The following is a 23875-nucleotide window of genomic DNA, read 5'->3' as shown; positions in this document are numbered from 1 at the left end:
TTTTCCCCTTCCTCACCTGTGTTAAAATGTCATCAATTCTGGGCATTGGGAAGTTTTCGGGTAAACAAATCCTGCGTCCAGTCAGGCTTCCCTGCGTTGCCTCTGCTTTGAAGCTGACCCGGCAGGAGAGCAGAGTAGCAGCAGCGGTCCTGCGTCCGTGTGAGATGGGAGAGGGATAAATCAAGTCCAAAGACAGATTGGTTCTTATCTCTAGAAGCATTTATTTACAAGCCATAAATCAGTCTCATTCCATCGGAGCTTTACGGCATCTCCGTGTTTCCAAAAGCACACACACGCAGCCTCTGAGCCTGAGCTGTGTCTCAGACAGAAGCGAAAGCAAGTCTGAACACTGACGCACTTCTCTGCGTCAAGCTCCTCCCAGATACAGGACACCATGGAGTTTTAACCCTGTCAGTTCCAAACTCCACAGGAAGGTCACGGGTTCTGATACAAGGTTCAAGGCCCTATAATCTACGACTAATCTGGGCTGATTAGTGTGTTTTTTGTCTTTGATTCTCTTATGAAACCTCTTTTCAGGTTCTTGTCAATAAAATCCCGCAACTCCTGCATCTCCCGGTCCAACATGGCATACAGCTTACCCACCGGCAGCTGAGCCCCTGGGAGTAAGTTCATTTGGCAGTCAAAGGGCCTATGGGGTGGTAGCCTGTCCGCCTCCTTCTCGCTGAAGACCTCCTGCAGGTCAGCATACTGTGGTGGCATCTCTCCTCTTGGCTCCACTGCCATTCCCGCCACCCTGGCCACCGTCATCCTTGGCTTTCGCCCCCCTAGACAGTGTTCCAAACAGTGAGCTGACCCAAAGGTGACCGTCCGCTGATGCCAAGCCACTACTGGATCATGTAGTGCTAGCCAGCTCATGCCTAATATTATTGGGGGTCCCGCCAGTGTGGCCACGTGAAAGGCAATGGTTTCCGTGTGCCTGGAAACCCTCATTCTCATTGGTGGGGTCTGATGCGTCACCTCCCCTCCCAGCAGTTCCCTGCCATCTATCATTGTGACTTGGAGGGGGAAATCCAGGGGCAGTAGGTGGAGTTGGTGCTCTAGAGCGAAGTCCTTGCTGAAGAAATTGCAGGAGCTGCCTGAATCCAGCAGTCCCTTCACCTTGACTGGGTGTCCGTTTGGGAGTTCTAGCACCACCTCTATGGCTATTGCTGCCTTGGGGGGGGGTCTGGTTGGGGCACTTCTATTAGTTGCTGGCCTGGCTGCTGTGCCCGCTGATTGGCAGCCAAGCGTTGGCATTTCCCTGCACCTTCTCCTCTTCCCCCTCCTCCTCACCACCAGCGGCTCCCACCATCCCTTGCCAAGCCTTTCTTTGTGGACAGGCCCTGGCAAAATGTCCTGGCCGTTGGCAGAGGAAACACTTCCTGGTGCCTTTCCAATCCTTTCCCTCCCTCTTGCGTCCTTCACTGGAGTTTGAAACCTTACACACGCGTGCGCTCCATCGATTTCCATTGGCTCAACTGGCTGGGAAGGCTGCCTTGGCATTTCAGGAATGCGGTAGTCAAGGCAACGCTCTCCTCTCCCCTCCCGCTTCTCCAAAGCGCGCACTTCCTGTCTCACTCCTATCGCAAGCACAGCTTTCATCAATTCATCCATCGACTGCGGGCAGGGCGGGCGGGAAAGCTCGTCCTTCACAGTTGGAGACAACCCCTCCTCAAACAGCATTTGTATGGGTGGAGAATCTAGGTCCCACTCCAGCCGGTGTATCAACATCACAAAATGGGACCAGTAGTCTCTAACTGATAGGTTCCCCTGCTTGCACCCCATCAGTTCCCGTCTGGTCACACTCTGTTCCACTTGGCTGTAATACATTGCGTCCAAAGCCTGAAAGAGCTTCCGAAGGTCCTTCAAGGCAGCATTCTGCGTAGCCATTAGGGGCCTGACCCATTCACGCGCCCCATCCTGCAGATGCCCCACGATGTATGCCACCCTCTCCCCATTATCAGCAAAGTCATCATGCTGCAGTTCCAAAGCGTACTCTATATCCGTTCAGAATGCGTTATAGTCCTGGGGCTTCCCCCCAAACTTGTGTACCAGTCCTGGCACCTTCCTTGCCACGGGGGTGGGTCTGACCTGTGCATCCTGAGCTCGCCTTTCATCCAGCCGCGCCGTCAGTAGAGCCACACGCTGTTCCAAATCTCGGTTCCTCTCCACCAGATTTTGCACTCCAGCTGCTTGCTCCGCGGCGCCGGCTCCTCCAGTCTGACTCATGGTCTCCTGCCTGTGCACAAGTAACGTTATAAGGGGTTACTTGTGCGTAAGTTGCCGTTACTGCTGGGCAGATTGCCTGGTTAACCTTGCCTCGGCTGACAGCCTTTCACTCCGTGGCCGTTCAGTCGCTTGCAGAATCCGTCAGTGGGCGTTTCTTGAACCTCTTCCAGCAAAGAAGTTGTTTGACGCCATGTCTCCGCCTACTCTCCCTGCGCGGAAATCTTCTGCGCAGGGAAGGAGTGGGCAGAGGCGTGGCCGTGCTCTCCCCACTAGTTTCGGGCTAAGAGTCTTGGAGACCCCTCTCCGAATCCTCCATCTCCCTACCTTCTCTACTGGTGTTGCGCTGAATTCCTTCCCCTCTGCTGGTCCCCTCTCCTGCATCGCTCGGGAGCCTTGCCTCCACCTCTCACTTCGATGTCAGTTCCCTGACACTTAATTAAGGGTTAGGAAAGGCTGATGATGCATTACCATTATTTAACATTATTTCATCTGTCTTTCCTAAAAATTTGGAACATATGGAGGACAGGAAAGAATGTACGAGACGTCAAAATAAGAGCAGGTGCTAATTGATGTGTGCAATATTCCTTTGTTCTCTTCCTAGGTTTCCTTTCCCCCTGCTCCTCCCTGTTGAAAGAAGACAATGGAGAAGGCAGTCAAAATTCTGGAGGGCCATGTCCAATGGGAATAACGAAAAAACCATATAAATTCATGGAATGTGAAAAGAGAGAGGAGAAACAATTTGAAAGTATGGAGTGTGGGAAGAGTTTCACTGACAGTGGAACACTTGGAAAACATCAACGGACTCACACAGGAGAGAAACCATTTAAATGCATGGAGTGTGGAAAAAGCTTTGGTTGGAGTTCAAACCTTCGTATACATAAACACACTCACACGGGGGAGAAACCATATAAATGTAAGGAGTGTGGAAAGAGCTTCAGTCAGAGTGGAAGCCTTAGAATCCATCAACGGATTCACACAGGGAAGAAACCATTTAAATGTATGGAGTGTGGAAAGAGCTTCAGTCAGATTGGAAACCTTAGAAACCATCAACGAACCCACACAGGGGACAAACCATTTAAATGTATGGAGTGTGGAAAGAGCTTCAGCGATAGTGGAACATTTAGAAAACATCAACAGACACACACGGGCGAGAAACCATTCAAATGCATGGAATGTGGAAAGAGCTTCAGTCAGAGGGGAAGCCTTAGAATCCATCAACGGATTCACACAGGGGAGAAACCATTTAAATGTTTGGAGTGTGGAAAGAGTTTCAGTACGAATAGAAGACTGAATATTCATCATAAAACTCACACTGGGGAAGAACCGTTTAAATGTATGCTGTGTGATAAGAGCTTCACTGAGAGCAGAACACTTAGAATCCATCATCGAATTCACACAGGGGAAAAACCATATAAATGTATGGAGTGTGGAAAGAGCTTCACCGATAGTGGAACATTTAGAAAACATCAATGGACTCACACAGGGGAGAAACCATTTCAATGTATGGAATGTGGAAAGAGCTTTTTTGATGGTACAGCACTTAGAATCCATCAACGGACTCACACAGGGGAAAAACCATTTGAATGTATGGAATGTGGAAAGAGCTTCACTTCTAATGGAGCAATAAGAAGACATCAACGGACTCACACAGGGGAAAAACCATTTGAATGTATGGAGTGTGGAAAGAGCTTCACTTCTAGTGGAGCAGTAAAAAGACATCAATGGACTCACTCAAGGGAAAAACCATTAAAATGCATGGAATGTGGAAAGAGTTTTATTGAGAGTAGAGAACTGAGAACCCATTATCAAACTCACACTGGCGAGAAACCATTTAAATGCACCGAGTGCGGAAAGAGCTTCAATTGCAGTGGAACACTTAGAAAACATCAATGGACTCACACAGGGGAGAAACCATTTGAATGCATGGAATGTGGAAAGAGCTTTATTGATGGTACAGCACTTAGTATCCATCATCAAACTCACACAGGGGAAAAACCATTTGAATGTATGGTATGTGGAAAAAGCTTCACTTGTAGTGGAACACTTAGAATCCATCAACGGACTCACACAGGGGAAAAACCATTTGAATGTATGGAATGTGGAAAGAGCTTCAGTCAGAGTGGACAGCTTAGAATTCATCAACGGAGTCACACAGGAGAGAAACCATTTAAATGCATGGAGTGTGGAAAGAGCTTCAGTCAGAGTGGAAACCATAGAATTCATCAACGGAGTCACACAGGAGAGAAACCGTTTAAATGCATGGAGTGTGGAAAGAGCTTCAATAGAAGTGGACAACTTAGCAAACACCATCGAACTCACAGAGCGAAAACAACTTAAATGGAGGGTAGATAGCGCTTCAGTCCTGATGTTCTTACAAAACATCACTGGACTCACAAGGAGGAGAAGCTTTAAGAGTTGAAACCCAACAATCTACCAACAAACAGAAATGATTTGAATGGAAGGAGTGTGGGAAGTTCTTCTATTACTTTATATGTATATAATTTTATATGCAATTTATTTTTATATGGAATTTATTTACAAATTGCTACATACTTTCCAGATACACATTTATTACATACTTGACTTCCTCTCCATGGTTTCCCCATAGAATTTTTACACCTTTTCTTTTCCACAGCATATCAACATCACCTACCATTAAAAACCACTAAGTCTCTTTATCATAGCCCATTCTTTCTTCATGGACAGCACTTAAGAATTCAGCCGCTATTAAAGTAATTTGATAATCGCTGTCCGCCAGCAGGTCCTGAACAGTTGGTTGTGTAAACACCTGTCTATTAAATTTTAGGGCCTCAAATAATTGTCTTCTGGCATAACTGCCAAAATCACAGGAAAAGAATATATGCTCTAAAGTATCGGGTTCCTGTTTTCTGCATTTGCAGAGACGCTCTAATTCTGGAATAGCTAAGTATCTTCCTCTCACTACCACCGAGGGAAACATGTTAAATCTGGCCAACATAAACAAGCCATCTTTGTTTCTTCCCTATGTACATAAAAAAATTCCCTTCCAGGAATTCTCAACTAAAGGGAATTGAATTCTTCTTGAGCGTATCAGCCAGAAACTTATAGCTGGTTCTTTTCTTCAGCAATTTTGAGCATTGTAAACAGTTTTTCTGGTAGTGTGTTTGGAGTTCTTCATCTTGAGTTTCATAAAATCAATCAAACTCCTGGTAGTTTATTTGCTTTTGCATAAGCTTATTTCACTCTGAAAGCAAGAATCTCCATCAAGTCGGTTTTTTCTTTCTTTTTCCTCTTGTTTCTCCTTCTCTACTTTGGTTGAGGGTGTCTTCCTCGTCTGGCCCATAGTCAGGTTCTTGTTAACACCCAACATTTTTATAGTTTTCCACTTTTGGCAGAGTGATCTGATGTTCCAGTAACCCCAGAGCCTTATGGGGGGGCCTATACCCACACTCTCTCTCCCACCCCCATGGCACCTGTAGTAAAGTTAGTACTTTGCTCAAGCGGAGAGTGAGGCCTTGTGGGAAACCAGCAAGAATTATGGGAACTAGGTCCTGTTGCTTTAACCCATAGACCAGTTGGCTCCAAGGGCCTGAAAGGTTTACTATGGGAGAGGAATTCTCTGGGTAATGTGAAGGGTTGACACCTGTGAGGGAAGTTATGGATATCCAGCCGGTGATGTTATCTCCCTGTTAATTGCCCAAAGGAGGTGCATCTGCATAAGCTCCAAGAAAGGGAGGAAACATCTTTGATCTAGGCTCTGGAGTCTTAATTGGCCCAGCTGTCAGAAGTTAAAATTATTAGCCCACAAGCTGGTCATTGGAGAATTCAAATGTAACCAAGAGTGGTGATTGGGCCTGGGGGATCTGATTCCACGTGCAAATTAGGGATAGAAGATCTTGAGAATGGCTGGGAAGGTGCGCTCTGCAATCCGCAAAATCGCCCGGCTGCTGCTGATGTTCCACCTAAGCAGCCGTTCTTTTGTGATGAAGATTTTCTAAGACCTCTGAATGCGGATTTCTGAAGGACTCTGAACTATCCTATCTTTGCCTTAGAGTGTAGAAGTATTAGCTAGCTATATTTTGCAATGTTTTGAATTTCTCTTTACTTCTAATCTACCAAAAGATGAGCCTGCTTTTTAGCATGTTTTTTATGTTTTAAAATAATTTTTAAGCAAGAAACTTTCTCTTGTATTTTGTGTGCCTATCCGTGGGAATAGCTAAATCCAACGCCTAGCTTCTTGGTTGCGCCTTACTAAAAAATTTCTGCCTGAAAGCTTGTGAAAGCAACTTGTAGTTTGGGTTTAACCGGTAACAAAGAAGCCCGGCCGTCTCCCTTGAGCTGTGGCTTAAGGTAACCCTGGGACAAGGGAGTGGTGGCAGCCTTACCAGTTCTGTTTTGTCCTGTTTCTGAAAAGGTAAAAGGGTCTGCCAGCCTTGCTCCAGAAACCTGGTCTGGCCGGAGAGCAAAGACAGGTGAGGGAGGGGCTAATGGTTGGGGACCAGTTTACCACAGCGCCTGATCTGCTGCGGGGGGTGCATGGCAGGCGACTGAACTCCGATGCGACAACCTGGAAGTCCCAGAGCGCTGCATCAGTTAGAATGGGATGCTTAAGAAACCTCTACAGATTCTCAAAGGGGAGAAGAAAACCTTTAGCTGTATGGAGTGTTTGACGTATTTCTCTCAGAGTTCACTTTCCTTCCCATCAATGAACTCAGATAATGGGAAATCAGTCTTAAATGCATGGAGTGCATATGAAGTTAAGGTATTTGTATATAAAGTTGTATAGACAGGTCTTTAAAGAAGGTCATGTCTCACAAGTATTGTATAATAATAATAGTTTTTATTCGTTTTTTATTAATAATATTCAAATGAAAAAAAAAAGGATTTCATGCTCCCCAGTGCTGATGTTATGTTTGGTATATTTCACACGCCTGTCTGAGTGGAGCGTGAGAAAGGAAGACTGTCTTATCTCTCTTCCAGTTTGAGACTGTGAAACTACTTTCACTTTTACGTCGTACTGTTTTGTTGTTGGAGCTGATGAGAATGGATGCCATTATGCATATGTATGTAAATATATTCCAGAAAGACATTTACTTCTGCTTCATTGACTATGCAAAAGCCTTTGACTGTGTCGACCACAGCAAACTATGGCAAGTTCTTAAAGAAATGGGAGTGCCTGATCACCTCATCTGTCTCCTGAGAAATCTCTATGTGGGACAAGAAGCTACAGTTAGAACTGGATATGGAACAACTGATTGGTTCAAAATTGGGAAAGGAGTACGACAAGGCTGTATATTATCTCCCTGCTTATTTAACTTATATGCAGAATTCATCATGCGAAAGGCTGGGCTGGATGAATCCCAAGCCGGAATTAAGATCGCCGGAAGAAATATCAACAACCTCAGATATGCAGATGACACAACCTTGATGGCAGAAAGTGAGGAGGAATTAAAGACCCCCTGCGCCCCGGCCCTGCCTCCCCCAGTCGGGAAATGGGGGTGAGACTGACCAGACCCCCCTCTCCCGGCAAGGGATTAAAAGGGGGGCATGTCCCCTTTCTGCCCCGGAGGACTTTTTCCCAGGTGGGGGGGTCTCTTTCCCTGCCGCCTCCGGGGATCGAACCCGGGACTTTCTCAGGAGAGAATCAGGAAAACGGAGCTGGTTTGGAAGGAGGAGAATTTGTGTCTTCTGGGAGGGAGGGGCCACTCATTCCTCTCCCCCCCCCGTCAGTGAGCTCTGCTTCCTAGAGAGGCAGGGAGGTTTGGAGGGGGAGGGGCCAAGGGGGGAGGGGAGGGGCCTGATCCACCTTCCCCGGAAGAGGAGCAGCTCTGCGGAGGAGGAGGGAAAAGAGGTGCGAAATATATCTATATCTTGGGGGGGGGAGGCGCTTTTCCTCCCCCTGAATCTGCAAACAGGGCAGCTGGGAAGGGGGGGCAGGATTTGGGGCGGGGGTGAAAGGAAAGTGGGGTATCCCTCCACTCCCCCTCCCTTTTGGGCATCCGGGGAGTGGGGGAGGGGCTGGTTTAGGAGAAGGAGCCGCTCCCCCGAGGGGGCGCCTCCTTGGAGACCCCCATCCCTTTGTCTTGCGGGGAAGGAAATGGGAATAGCAGAGCGAGCAAGGGAGGGGGGAGAGGAGATGCTCAGCCACCCCCACCCCCCCGAGAAGGAAATGGGAGGCTCAGAAACATACTGGGAGCCAGTGAAGATCCTTTAGGCATGTGTTGTTGTTTAGTCGTGTCTGCCTCTTTGTGACCCCCCCGGACCAGAGCATGCCAGGCCCCCCTGTCTTCCACTGCCTCCTGCAGTTTGGTCAAACTCATGCTGGTCGCTTTGAGAACACTGTCTGCTATGTACTGAAGTTCTCACCCTGGGCAAGCAGGGGGATACTGTAGATAGTTATGCAAATAAGGGATCAAAAGTGACATTCAGTGATTGGATAGTTTTAGAAAGTTGTTACAGTAACATTGTACTGGAGCTCTATATAAGCAGGCTGATTGAACCCTTCAGTTCAGTTCAGTTCTGTCCTAGTTACAGATAGGTAGCCGTGTTGGTCTGCCATAGTCAAAACAAAATAAAAAAATTCCTTCCAGTAGCACCTTAAAGACCAACTAAGTTAGTTCTTGGTATGAGCTTTCGTGTGCATGCACACTTCTTCAGATACACTGAAACAGAAGTCACCAGACCCTTCTATATAGTGAGAAGGTGGGGAGGCCAGTTCTGTCCTGGCCTGTGAATAAAAAAGAGCTGTTTGAAGAATCGCTGTGTCGTCTGATATGTTCACGCACAACTTAACACTGTCCTACCATCTCGTCCTCTGTAGCCCCATTCTCTTTGTGCCCTCCATCTTTCCCAACATCAGGGTCTTTTCCAGGGAGTCTTCTCTTCTCATGAGGTGGCCAAAGTATTGGAGCCTCAGCTTCACGATCTGTCCTTCCAGTGAGCACTCAGGGCTGATTTCCTTCAGAATGGAGAGGTTTGATCTTCTTGCAGTCCATGGGACTCTCAAGAGTCTCCTCCAGCACCTTAATTCAAAAGCATCAATTCTTCGGCGATCAGCCTTCTTGATGGTCCAGCTCTCACTTCCATACATCACTACAGGGAAAACATAGCTTTAACTATATGGACCTTTGTCGGCTCCTTTTGGTATTGTTGTTGTTTAGTCGTTTAGTCGTGTCCGACTCTTCGTGACCCCATGGACCAGAGAACGCCAGGCACTCCTGTCCTCCACTGCCCCCCGCAGCTTGGTCAGACTCATGCTGGTAACCTCGAAAACACTATCCAACCATCTCGTCCTCTCTCGCCCCCTTCTCCTTGTGCCCTCCATCTTTCCCAACATCAGGGTCTTCTCCAGGGAGTCTTCTCTTCTCATGAGGTGGCCAAAGTACTGGAGCCTCAGCTTCACAATCTGTCCTTCCAGTGAGCACTCAGGGCTGATTTCCTTCAGAATGGAGAGGTTTGATCTTCTTGCAGTCCATGGGACTCTCAAGAGTCTCCTCCAGCACCATAATTCAAAAGCATCAATTCTTCGGCGATCAGCCTTCTTTATGGTCCAGCTCTCACTTCCATACATCACTACTGGGAAACCTAGGCCTAATTAGCTCTCCTTGGCATGCAGAGAAGCCTCTTGGCAGCCACATCACATACCTCCATCAATCACTCTCTGGCAGGGCTCCCGGACAAACAGCTCCCACAGCGAACAGCCCACAGCGTCTGGGCCCAGGACCGATAATGGAACACTCTTGCAGGTCCCACGGCCTCCTCCGGCACTGGAACAGCTACGCAGCATTCCCAGGAAGGGGACTCACAGCTGCTCTCTTGTGAGCGCCCGGTATAGCAGAGTAAAAGCAGCGCAGACGGAGTTGAGGAGGTACCTGGGCATACCTACTTTATTTCTACTAATTACAGATTAAAAACATAACAAATACATATGAGAGGAGCAGCCCTCATACAGACAGAGCAGAAAGAAAAAGTGCAATAGCACCAGAGACGGAATTCACACAGACCGGCTACCTTTCTCACGGAACAGAAAGGAAACAAGAATCAGATGGTCCTTGCAATGGGAGGAGTGAAATGCTAACACTTACCAGCAATGTATAGTTTATTCTGAGACAGGCTGAACTGTATAGTAGTGAAAAGCTCACAGGAGCCTGCAACCAGCTATCTGCTGTGCATGTAAAATGGGAAAGTTCAATCAGGGCTGGCCAAATGGGACTGGGCTCCGTCCCTTTACGCCTGCCCCCTCCCTTGCCGAGGGCGCCCCTGTCCAAGAGCAGGCTGGGGGGTTCTGCAGCTTTGGCTGGAGAGAAGCACATCAGGGGCGGCTCCGTTCCTTTGCATGCGGAAGAAGGAGCTGGTTTCAGCTGCCGGCAGGGAAGGAGGCGCCCCCCCCCGGAAAAACTCCGGTGCCTGAAGCTTGCCCAATTTGCCCCCCTCCGCTCCGGCCTCCCCGGCTCCCACCCTCCTTCCAGGGGGGGGCGGCTCTTCTTCGTAGCTCTATGGGCAGACGCAGAGGGGGCGCCTCCTTGGAGACCCCCCGAGAAAGGAAACCGGAATAGCAGAGCGAGCGATGGAAGTGGAGGGACAGAGAGGACAAAGAGGTAAAGCTGTAGGGCGGGGAGGGGGGCGAAGGGCGGGGAGGGGGGCAGAGACCCTCCCCCAACAACAGAGGCCCCGATGCATGCAATCCGGCTGGAGATCGGGGCCCCTCCTTTCGCAGGGATTGCATTGCACGCCCCCCCCCCCGAGATCAGCCTTCCTGCCTTTTACTATGGGAAATGCGGCGGGGGGATGCGGGGGGGGGGCTTCCTGCAGAGGGAGCACCGGCAGGGTTTGCATTGCAAGAGCTCCTTTGCAGCGCAAGGAGATGCTCAGCTGTCAAGAGATGCTCAACTCCCCTGCCCCCCCCCTTGGGCGCCTTTGAGGCAATAGAAATGGGAGGCCCCCCCTGGGCTGGGACTTGAACCCCCTGGCAGAAATCCCTGGGGCGCTGCGATCCTAGGCTAGGTGGGTCCCCTTTGGGGGGAGAAGGGTTAATGGGGGTGATACGGAAGAGGGGGGGGACCTTTCCTCACCCCTCCTCCGTGTGACTACGGGGCCCGGGGCGATGACCTCGGTGGCACCCAGCTCTGCCGTGACTCCTGAACCCCCACACTGTTGCACAAGCACCACACTATACCCCCACTTTATAGATAATATCTTTTCCTTATATATCTTTCCTTCTATATACAGCCTCCGCTTGAGTCTTGTTTCCCCTATTTCTAATGAGTAGACCGTATCATACTGTTTCCCCATTGACCATAATGGCCGCGTTTTAGCCAATCAGGAACGTGCATTCCCCTGCAGGAGCTAGCTCAGGGAGCTCTTGCACGCCTCATTTAACCTCCTGACAAGGTGTTGACGGCCCCCCACTGCTACAACAATGGATCCGAAACTAGCGACCTCGTAAAACTGTCAAACTCCTGTTACATTGTATCCATTTGTTTCCGCTCTCAATTTACAATATACACTTGACCGGCAAGAAGCCGAAAACTTCGGAAAATCATATAAAATCAGCCAAAGCTTCGATCTTCTCCATTTTAATGTTATTCTACTCGATTCCCTCCGGACTCCATGATGCTACCCTCGACGCCATAATCCTCGAACCGACAGGTCACGTACTCAGGGAAACCTAATCCTGTCGGATGGTCCAGCCAAGCCCTTCCTCCGGACAATACCAGATAATGGGCGATGCATGGCTATGCCATTGTCTTGCCATCACCTGTACTCAGGAAACGTTTATGCATATCTCTACCACTCCAGGCAATCCCTGCTCTGCCTACCTTATTATACTGCTGATCTCTGCTCTGCCTACCTTATTATACTGCTGATCTCTGCTCTGCCTACCTTATTATACTGCTGATCTCTGTTCTGCCTACCTTATTATACTGCTGATCTCTGTAGCCCCCACCTTGATTTGTGTAAACCACCACCCAATTTCTTGTACTGCTGATCCGTGTAACCCCACCTCTTTATGATGTATATGTGACGTTTTCTGCACTGTATTCTGGGACCTGGAGGGAACCTTTAAAAGTTTATGTCGCCCCACTCTCGGGGTTCAATGCCATTTGTTGAACCTGTTGCGCAATAAACTTGGGATCTCCGTTCATTGCTCCTGTCTCCGGCTGAACTCATTTTTCCGCTAGGACCCGCGGACATTGTCCGACGAGCCGGGTGGCAAGCAAAACCAGCACCCGGAATTTTTCCGTAACATTTGGCGCCCAACGTGGGGCCGGGCGGTTCTCCCGTGCTGCTGACCGGGGGTCCCGAAATCTTCAGCCGGCACCAGGCCATTTTGCCTGGGAAGATCCTTAGGACCCCCGGCCATCTTCCGGGCGGTAATCGAACGTCCCAGGGTTCAGCCCAGGAGCAAAGGGAATCCGGCCGGCATACTCATCGATCCCGGGATCAACGTTGAAGACGCGTGAGTATAGTGGAGAAACCCAGTGCACTGGTGGTAAGGGGGTGGAATCTCCTGGCAACTGAATTCTCTGCCCTCCTCTCTATCGATCCTTCTTACCTTTTCCCTTGGTCCGTCGCAAGAGAGAACGGGGACCACTGCTCAACCCAAAAGGGGGTTCTGAGCTCTATCTCTTTCTCCTCTCAAACCCTCCAGTCAGCTGCACCAATTGGGGGTCCGAAAATAAGACGGAGAGACCCGGCTTGAAAAGATAGCCGACTCCCCGCAACGGACTCTCTCAGTTGAAGCAAGGGTCTGGAATTCTTCTTCCGAACTTCCCGAGCGCCCTTACGGAGGGGGCAGGAAGGGGTCTGACTTTCTGTATCAATCCCAGCCGCACCGGTCGGGCCACGTAACACGTGAATCGTGCATGAGCCCGCTTCCGAAAGCAAGGGGGATTTTCCGTTCAAAACTCTATCAAGGGACCACCCGATCTGGCACCGCACAGCGCGGGCGTTCAGTAGGGCCCCCTTTTTCCTAAGTTTGTGACGATAGGTAGGAGGTTGCCAGGAGGGATAGTCCAGGGAGGACTGGGTGGGACTTGGCAGAGTGGAAAGGAAACCCCAGGAAATTGAAGAAGAAGTAGGAAAGGAAGAGAATAGGAAATAAGTAGAAAGAGCTCTCAAACCCCGTTAGGAAACTGTTGATAATCCCCAAGACCCAAATAAACCCTAACAACCCCCTCTCCCTCTCTTTACCCAGACACGCGTGAATAAAATGGGTACCCAAGCTTCTAAACATGAGCGGGCTCACTCCGGGAAGAAGGCTTCAAGGAAGCCATCTGAATCCCAGAGGGACCCCGACTCCCCTCTTGAATTCGTCATCTCTTATTGGAAGTCTATCCCCGGGCACAACTTGCTGTCGAAGCAGAAATTAGAAGATCTATGTAAAGAAACCTGGCCGGCCGGGACTGCCTCTGCAAAGCCCGAGTTACGGTGGCCAACAGGGGGCTCCTTTAATGAAGACCGCCTGAGGCATCTAAGAAACTACTTGATGGAAGAAAAACCCCGTCAACTAGGGTATTTAGCCGCTTTTGAAGCCGTCCGAGGACTGCTCCACGTTGCAAAGGGAGGAGCGACCTACCAACTGCCTATCCTAAATCATGGGAGGTCTCCTCTGCCCCCCCCTTACGAAGGACACCCTATAGACGACTCCGTGGAACAAACGCTTATCCCCTTTTACTACAGACAAACTGTTCCACCCGCCCCAAGTGATGACCAGGATAATGATAACAGCGAAGAGGCAGAGGAACAAGGGGCACGGGGGGGGCGAGTCAAATCATAACTAGGCAACGAGCCAGAGGAATGCAAAATGCTACCTCGGAAAACCTTAGCTCCCTCCCACCGGCTAGAGAAGTTCAGGGTACGACCTCAGAAAACATCAGCCCTTTGACACGAGCAAGGGAGATACAGAATGCGATCACGGAAAACATCAATTCCTTAGCCAGGGAGGTACAAAATGCTACCCTAGGAACCTCACTCCCTTTAGAAAGACCCGAAGAGACCCCAGAGACGTCCAGGCAATTGGACTCTACGGCCGTCCAGATGCCCTTAAGGGCTCTGCCAATCCCACCGTTGCAGCCGGACGGAGCCCCCCGAATGATATATACCCACCAACCATTCTATACGGCAGACCTGGTAACTTGGTCGAACCAAATGCCATCATTGAGGGACGACCCAGATAAATGTCACCGTCAGGTCAGCGCAATATTTTCAACCCATAAGCCGACCTGGCCAGACGTTCACGTTCTCCTGAACGCACTTTTCAACGAGGCTGAGAAGGCAGATATTTTAGCCAAAGCCGGAGAAATGATTGAACTCCCGGATTATCAGACAGGACGCCCGGTAGGGTTAGCGGCGCTCACAGCCCAATGCTTGCGCACCGAACCGACATGGGATTATAATACCACAAATGGAATCTGGTGCTTAAATTTGTTTAAAAAGGCAATCTTAGACGGCATCAAGGCCGCCGGACAACGCACCGTTAACTGGACGAAAGTCCAGACTGTGCTACAAGGAGCAAATGAACACCCGTCCGACTACTATACGAGACTTGTATCCGCCATTAAGACCTGGGGAGGAATTGATCCAGAGAACTCTCAGCACGAAGTCATAGTGAAAGGCTTCTTTAAAGATCAAGCCTGTCCCGATATTAGAAAAGCCTTAAATTTGCAGATAGGATACGATGGGAAAAGTATCAGCGAAATCCTCTCCATCGCTAAATCAGTCTATAACTCACGAGATGAGAGGAAGAAAAGGGACCCCAAACCTGAAACCGAACAAGTCCTAGCCCTTAGTATGGAGTTAAACCCTAGTAGGGGCAGGGGCTTCAACCGAGGGAGGGGAATCCGAGGAGGAGGAAACCCCAATCCCCATAGGCCTTGGGGACCTACCACCACCGGATGCTTTTATTGTCAAGAAGAAGGACACATTAGGCGGTTTTGCCCCTACCTCAATAACACGATCTACGGGACACCACATCCAAACGCAACCTATGGATATGGAAACCCACCGCCCATCACTTACAACCCTCAGCCAGCCTCTGCCCCCCACAAACCACCGCCACCTCCAACTATACCTGCTCAAACCCAAAGACCCTTACCAGGACCAAAGGCCCAGATGCCCGCGATCACTCCATCCACCCGCCCGTGGGCCAACGCTACAGCACCTCCCTTACACCCCCCTAACCAACCCCCTCCGGACGATCAAGGGAGTTATTGACAATTAGAAGGGGATCCCAACCAAACCCAAACTATCTGCCCAATCTTAACGTTATCCTCCGAAGAACCATTCTGTACCATTGAGATAGATGGCCATCCATATCAATGTTTATTGGACACAGGAGCCACTTACTCCACCTTAACGGATAGCCACCTGGAACCAAGTCCGGAGACCAGAAAAGTCATGGGTCTGGATGGGATACCCCGCACTTGCCCGCTATCGCGTCCGACTAAAGTTACCCTCGGACCCCTACTAGCTGAACATACCTTCCTTTTAACCAACAGCCCGGTGAACCTCTTAGGAAGGGACCTACTTTGCAAATTAAATGCCACCATTAAATGTTCTGAGGAAGGCATCTACTTACATATGCCAGAGGAATCCATCCCCGCCTTCCAGGGAATAATTGAAGAGGCCAAAACAGACAGGCAGTTCCCGGAACTCCCTCCAGAACTGGAAAATGAATTGCCCTCTTCTCTATGGGGCACTGAGTCAACCTCAGTAGGTCTTTTGTTGTCGGCAGCCCCAGTCAAAATCGTCTATAGAACAGACTTACCCTTTCCGTGTACAAAGCAATATCCCCTACCTAAAGAAGCCATAGAGGGACTAACTCCTATGATAGAGGACTTCCTCGAGAAGGGCATCCTAATCCCTTGCGCATCCCCTTGTAATACCCCAGTACTCCCAGTAAAGAAACCATCGACAGAAGGGGCCCCAGTCCGGTACCGTTTTGTCCAGGATCTGAGACTGGTGAATCAATTTGTAATACCCCGCCATCCAGTAGTCGGCAATCCCAATTCCCTCTTGAACGCCATTCCAGCAGAAACCAAATGGTACACTGCCGCAGACTTGTGCTCCGCCTTCTTTAGTATCCCCCTGGACCCAGCCAGCCAATTTCTTTTCGCCTTTACCTGGGGACCCAGTCAATTAACCTGGACGAGGTTACCCCAGGGATACGTGGAATCACCTGCAATATTTTCGGCCATCTTGCACCAAGATTTACAGGATGTCCAGCTCCCTGCAAACTCCGCCCTCTTGCTTTACGTGGATGACCTCCTTCTCTGTTCCACCAGTGAGGAAGCATGTAAGATAGACACCAAACATCTCCTTGCAGAACTAGCCAGAAAAGGACATAAGGTGTCACCAAAAAAGTTGCAATACTGCAAGCAAGAAGTAAAGTACCTCGGGCATATCCTAGGAGTAGGCACCCGAAGCTTAGCGACCGATAGAATAGAAGCAGTCACTAAGATTCCCCTTCCTAAAACTAAACGACAACTTCGGGGATTTTTAGGTATGGCTGGCTTCTGCAGAGCCTGGATCGCGGGATACAGCGAAATAACAAAACCCCTCTCCGCTATGACCCGCCAAGATCATCCAGACACCCTAGTTTGGGAGGAAGACGCATACAAATCTTTTGAACGTTTAAAGCGAGAACTAAGATCTGCCCCTGCGCTAGGCTTACCCGACTACAGGATCCCATTTAACTTGTTTATCCATGAGCAAATGGGAGTAGCTTCCGGGGTATTGACACAGTCTTTCCGAGACCAAGAGAGACCTATAGCATATTACAGTCTTCAATTAGACACCACCGCGAAAGGCGCAGTAAGCTGCCTAAGAGCCATAGCTGCCGCAGCGGTCCTCCTCGAAAAGGCTCAGGAAACGGTTCTGGGACATGAAATCATCATCCATGTGCCCCATTCCGTCTCCACCCTATTAACCCTCAGAGGCAGCCATCACTTTTCAAACTCTCGATTAAACAAGTATGAGGCCCTTCTATTGACCCCATCAAATGTCACTATAAAGAGGGTTAACTCCCTCAACCCAGCCACCCTCCTCCCTCTCCCTGATGATGGAACCCCACACCATGACTGCGCCACCATAGTCCGTCAAGCCGAGAAACCCAGAGAAGACCTAGACCACCTACCATTAGAAAACCCAGATTTAATACTTTATACAGACGGCAGTTCAAAGGTTGTGGACGGGGAAAGGAAAACAGGATATGCTGTAGTCACCGACTTCGAAGTAATAGAATCAAATCCGATAAACCCACAATATAGCGCCCAAGCTGCAGAACTAATAGCGCTCATACGGGCCTGCGAGATCAGTGAAGGCAAGCGAACTACAATCTACACCGACAGTAAGTACTGTTTCGGACTAGTCCATACAACTGGCCAGATTTGGTTACAAAGAGGCTTCTTAACCGCTGCAGGCTCCAAAATTTCACATTCCGCTTTAGTAGAGAGACTACTGACCGCTATTCATCTACCTACCGCAATCGCAGTAGTCCATTGCAAAGCGCATACCCGGGGTAGAGACCCCGTCTCAAGGGGTAACAGGCGAGCTGATAAGGCAGCCCAATCAGCCGCGCTCCGCCTCCCAAACAATGAATCGGAATTTCAAGCCTTGCAAATCCCACTTCATATTGATCCCACACAAATTTACAAAGAAGCCCCCGAGGAGGAAAAGACTCTCTGGCGTTCTGTGGGTGCGATCGAACAAAATGACGTTTGGACTCTCCCCGACGGAAGGACTGTCCTTCCAAAAGCTTGGGTTCCAAAATTGGTGAGGGTCCTCCATCAACGTACACACTGGGGAAAAGGGAGACTGATAGAGCACGTTAAAAGATCCTGGTACGCTCCTGGACTTGCGGTAGCGGCCACAGCAGCGTCAAAGAACTGTGTTACCTGTAGCTCCTTTAATCCCAAACGACAACCTAGAGCACCGCCAGGAGCCAGACTGTGGGCATTCGTTCCCTTTGAAAGTCTACAGCTGGATTTTATTGACTTACCGCACTGTCAGGGTTTCAAACACGCTCTGATCATAGTGGATAAACTCTCCTCCTGGGTAGAGGGATTCCCCTGTAGAAAACCTACCGCCTCTGTAGTGGCCAGAGCCCTCCTACACGACATTATTCCCCGATTTGGGGTTCCCCGTCGACTAGACAGTGACAGAGGAACTCATTTCACCGCTCAAATAGTACAATTAGTGGCCAAGGCCTTACAAATAAAATGGGACCTTCATACGCCCTATCACCCACAATCTTCCGGCCAAGTAGAGCGCATGAACCAAGAAATCAAAACACAACTAGGAAAGCTCTGCAAACTCACTGGACTAAAATGGGTAAATGCCCTTCCACTAGTTCTCCATAACATACGAAGTGCCCCAACTGGACCATTGAAACTATCCCCATACGAACTCCTATTTGGGAGACCCCCTCCCATTTACAACACTCTGTTTCCCCTCTCAGAACTTGAACTGGGGGAAGCAGAACTCACTAATTATGTCATTCAGCTCCAGACACAGCTTCAACGTCTCCACCACTACGCGGCCATCGAAGGACAAAATCTACCCACCGACGTCCAGGCACACTCCTTCAAACCAGGCGATTGGATCCTTGTCAAAGTCTATCAGAGGGCACTCCTTCAGCCAGCGTGGGAAGGTCCCTACCAAATTCTCCTCACATCGCCAACCGCCGTGAAAATAGGTGAGAAGCACTCATGGTTACACCATACCAGGTGTAAGTCGACGCCCCCCCCTCAAGAGACGGAGGGAGACCTCGGCGAGGACTTCACTTTTTCGACCCCTCCTACTCCACCAACCTCATATATCGACGACAACGACGACCAACAGACCGGACCTACTCCACCAACCTCATATATCGACGACAACGACGACCAACAGACCGGACCAGCAGATCGGGGCCAGAATCGGGCCCAACAGACCGGACCAGCAGATCGGGGCCAGAATCAGGCCCAACAGACCGGACCAGCAGACCGGGGCCAGAATCGGGCCCAACAGACCGGATCGAGCACAGATCCACCCATCTGGACGTCTGAGATCATCCCAGATCCCAGGGCCATCAAACTACGCTTAAAGCGCGCCTTTGACAGCGCGCCTTTGACAGCTCCTTTGACAGCGCGCCTTTGACAGCGCGCCTTTGACAGCGCGCCTTTGACAGCGCGCCTTTGACAGCGCGCCTTTGACAGCTCTTTTGACAGCTCCTCTGACAGCTGCTTGGACAGCGCGCCTTTGACAGCGCGCCTTTGACAGCGCGCCTTTGACAGCTCCTTTGACAGCGCGCCTTTGACAGCGCGCCTTTGACAGCTCTTTTGACAGCTCCTCTGACAGCTGCTTGGACAGCGCCTTTGACAGCTCCTTTGACAGCGCGCCTTTGACAGCGCGCCTTGACAGCTAGCTTTGACAGCTCCTCTGACAACGCGCCTTTGACAGCGCGCCTTTGACAGCTAGCTTTGACAGCTCCTCTGACAGAGCGCCTTTGACAGTACACCTCTGACAGCGCGCTTGACAGCTCGCTTTGACAGCGTCTTTGACAGCGTACCTTCGATAACCCTATTAACGGCACACCTTAGACAGCTTCTTTGACGGCACGCCCTGACGACTCCGTGATTAGCACACTTTATAATTTCTTCTCTTCGATCATGCCTTGCTGTCCCCAGACTCTGATCATGTATTTCTTCTTCCTCTTCCTTGATTACGGGACTTTGACTCAATCCTCAGTCACACCAACGGACCATTGCACCGGATTAACTACGGATTACCACCTTTTAGGCTACCATCGAGTCGAAACCGGCGGGAAGTCAAACCCGGACCGAATGGGGGACTTTGATTTCTGCCTCCCTGAGTCTCGGACATTGCTACGCCATTCCCTGGTGCCCCGATTAACTGGCAACGAGTACTGGGAACTTTTCATCAGAGATGGACGCCTACACCGGATTGGGTCGGCAACAGTCACCCTTGACCGCTCCTACTACCGCCTTAGTTGTAAGAACGGGACCCATTTTCTTTATAGCAACGGAGAAGTCTCAAGGAACCCAAATTGGACTGAAGTCACAAAAGGGGGGGCCACATCGTCCTACACCGACACAACAGACCCCTCTGACAACCTAATTTTCGGGTTCCAATGTCTCTCCATGACTCCAGAACCCCAGAAACCCCAACTACAAGGACTTTGCTTGAGAGGGTTCTGTTGCCTCTGGAATCTTGGAGTCGTCCACGACTGGAGAGGGGCAGAATATTTAGAAGGATGGTATCATCCGGTACATCCCTCACGCTCTCCCACTTGGGATCACGTTGGACCTTTGAGATGCGGGGGCGTAGCCAAGGATAGGCGACTCCTTAATACCACGGACCCTCTTCATCCACTCGGCACGGCACCCCGTCAGCTCGGCAACGATCCCTCCCTCCCAGGGGAAGACCTCCTCTCCTCTTGGGAACAGAACTCTTACATCAAACTCTTGGGCCAGGTGGCTAAAGAGGCACCCTATCCTGAATGCTGGATATGCGCACATGCACCCAGCCACCTCCAACAAAGTCTCCCCCTTGTTCCTGTACCCGTGACCACTGAACAGTTCCGATCCGGAGATGTCACCTCTTGGAATTTAACGGCCTTGAACTTGACCCACCAATACCTCTACCTCACTGGCTCTACAAAAGGGCCCCTTTGCCGCATTTTCACAGGAGAGGGAACTTTCATTGGGTCCAGTACCTGCCCCTCCAACTTGGAACTTTTGCCCACTGGTCACGTCACTCTTACCGATGTGACTGGGTCCCACACCTTCCAAAATCTCACCCTTGCTTGGGCCACTGTCATCGGACACCCACCTACCTGGCTACCTCAGCCCACCGACTCCATGTTGCTCCAAGCTTTTGCCTCCGGGAGGATGGAGTCTTACCTCAGCGGCCTGTTTTGGGTATGTGGCCATCGCGCATATACCTGGGTAAGCCCTCATATGTCAGGATCTTGCTTCGTAGGATACATTGTCCCCGGCATTAGAGTAGTCCCACACCTACCCCCTGGGAGGCAGAGAAATAAAAGAGAACAAAAGGGACTGTCGGACTTATCCGATGTCGCCGCCAACGGAGAGACTGTCGGTCGGGCACTCTTCCCTGCCTATGGGGCCGGCTCTAATCATGTGGACATCCTCCGGCTTACCGACATCCTTCTGAAATTCATGCAAGAGGCAACCCAAATCACCGACTCTCTGATGTCGGAGCTGTCAGAGGTGAGACAACTTAGTTTGCAGACCAGGATTGCGACGGACTTTCTCCTGTCCAGTCAAGGAGGGACCTGTGCCCTAATAGGCACTGAGTGTTGTACATATGTGACTGATCAGACTTTGAATATTACCGGACATTTGAACAATATCCACGAGCTGGCAGGGAAACTAGATGAGATACGACATGAGGGTCTATCCGACATAGACTTGTGGGGATGGTTGCCCAAGCTCGGATGGCTCCGACAGTTACTCAAGGTGATACTGCTCACTGCCCTTATTATTATCCTTTGTGCCTCAATGCTCTGCTGTACCATACACTGTGTCTCTCCTTGTTGCTCTCTCCTCCGCTGTCCTACTCAATCCACCCCTCTTCCTATCCGAGCTTATTCCCGCTCCCACAGTGCCTCTATATTCCCTGAATATGTACAAATGAGACACCTAGGGGAAGGGGAGTACGAAATCACGGGGGTATAGGGTGCGGAGAAAGGATTTGCAAGTTCTTACAGAACTTTAATGCAAATCTATCTCCGAATGGGGGACTGATACGGAAGAGGGGGGGGGACCTTTCCTCACCCCTCCTCCGTGTGACTACGGGGCCCGGGGCGATGACCTCGGTGGCACCCAGCTCTGCCGTGACTCCTGAACCCCCACACTGTTGCACAAGCACCACACTATACCCCCACTTTATAGATAATATCTTTTCCTTATATATCTTTCCTTCTATATACAGCCTCCGCTTGAGTCTTGTTTCCCCTATTTCTAATGAGTAGACCGTATCATACTGTTTCCCCATTGACCATAATGGCCGCGTTTTAGCCAATCAGGAACGTGCATTCCCCTGCAGGAGCTAGCTCAGGGAGCTCTTGCACGCCTCATTTAACCTCCTGACAAGGTGTTGACGGCCCCCCACTGCTACAACAATGGATCCGAAACTAGCGACCTCGTAAAACTGTCAAACTCCTGTTACATTGTATCCATTTGTTTCCGCTCTCAATTTACAATATACACTTGACCGGCAAGAAGCCGAAAACTTCGGAAAATCATATAAAATCAGCCAAAGCTTCGATCTTCTCCATTTTAATGTTATTCTACTCGATTCCCTCCGGACTCCATGATGCTACCCTCGACGCCATAATCCTCGAACCGACAGGTCACGTACTCAGGGAAACCTAATCCTGTCGGATGGTCCAGCCAAGCCCTTCCTCCGGACAATACCAGATAATGGGCGATGCATGGCTATGCCATTGTCTTGCCATCACCTGTACTCAGGAAACGTTTATGCATATCTCTACCACTCCAGGCAATCCCTGCTCTGCCTACCTTATTATACTGCTGATCTCTGCTCTGCCTACCTTATTATACTGCTGATCTCTGCTCTGCCTACCTTATTATACTGCTGATCTCTGTTCTGCCTACCTTATTATACTGCTGATCTCTGTAGCCCCCACCTTGATTTGTGTAAACCACCACCCAATTTCTTGTACTGCTGATCCGTGTAACCCCACCTCTTTATGATGTATATGTGACGTTTTCTGCACTGTATTCTGGGACCTGGAGGGAACCTTTAAAAGTTTATGTCGCCCCACTCTCGGGGTTCAATGCCATTTGTTGAACCTGTTGCGCAATAAACTTGGGATCTCCGTTCATTGCTCCTGTCTCCGGCTGAACTCATTTTTCCGCTAGGACCCGCGGACATTGTCCGACGAGCCGGGTGGCAAGCAAAACCAGCACCCGGAATTTTTCCGTAACAGGGGCGAGAGAGGCCTGGATGGAGACCCCCCCTCTCCCTCCTGGGATGGGGAGAGATTTGGCAGGAAGGCTGAGCCTGCCAGGGGGGCCTCTGGGCAAAGGGGACTCTGGGGGGGGGGCGGAGGGAGGAAGGGAAGCATCCCTGGGGAGGGATCGAAGCCATCTTGGAGAAAGAGAGAGGGACTGGGGGGCCGCCTGCCTTGACTTCTCCCTCCTGCCCAGGAATCTGCCAGGACTAGACCAGGGAGAGATCCCTGAGGAGGAGCCCCAATACAGCCACCCTCTCCTCCCCTGAAGCTCAGTCCTTGCCCTGCCTCAGGTCCCAGATCAGGAGCTGCAGGGGGCGCTGGGGGCTGTGAGAGCGAGTCCAACCATGGGGGGGGGAAGAGGAAGCCCCCTTTATTATTTCCCCCCCCCTTTGAGGCTTCTCTCTGGGCAACTCCAGTCTCTCCCACATGCCTGTGTTTCTGTGCAGAAGCATCTAAAGGGCTCCCCCCTGTCAGCATCGCCCTTGAGCCATTGTACCAACTGGACTCATGCACTTCAACCCCGACTGGGCTAGGCGAGCTGGTTAGCACTGCCAGAGACCACCTTTCTCACAGGAACAGGTCACAGTGCTGTGGACTCACAGCTTAGAGCTGAGAGCACCGGATTCGCTTCCACAATTATACAGTCGTTGCGCAGCAGCG

The 23875-nt window shown here is 50.3% G+C and overlaps 1 protein-coding gene across 1 annotated transcript in view; it reads left to right on the top strand.

The window, feature by feature from the left end:
* The window catches only part of LOC307207685 (uncharacterized protein), a 102417-nt gene that overhangs the window by 9478 nt on the left and 69064 nt on the right, over positions 1-23875 (top strand). Inside the window, exon 2 of the mRNA XM_079961788.1 lies at positions 2831-4239. Within this exon, the coding sequence (XP_079817914.1) occupies positions 2908-4239 (1332 nt within the window). The 5' untranslated portion in view covers positions 2831-2907. The remainder of the gene's footprint in view (positions 1-2830; positions 4240-23875) is intronic.

The sequence above is a fragment of the Podarcis cretensis genome (genome assembly GCF_951804945.1).
Source record: "Podarcis cretensis genome assembly, chromosome: 2".
NCBI lineage: Eukaryota > Metazoa > Chordata > Lepidosauria > Squamata > Lacertidae > Podarcis > Podarcis cretensis.
This window is presented reverse-complemented; position numbering and strand designations above follow the sequence as displayed.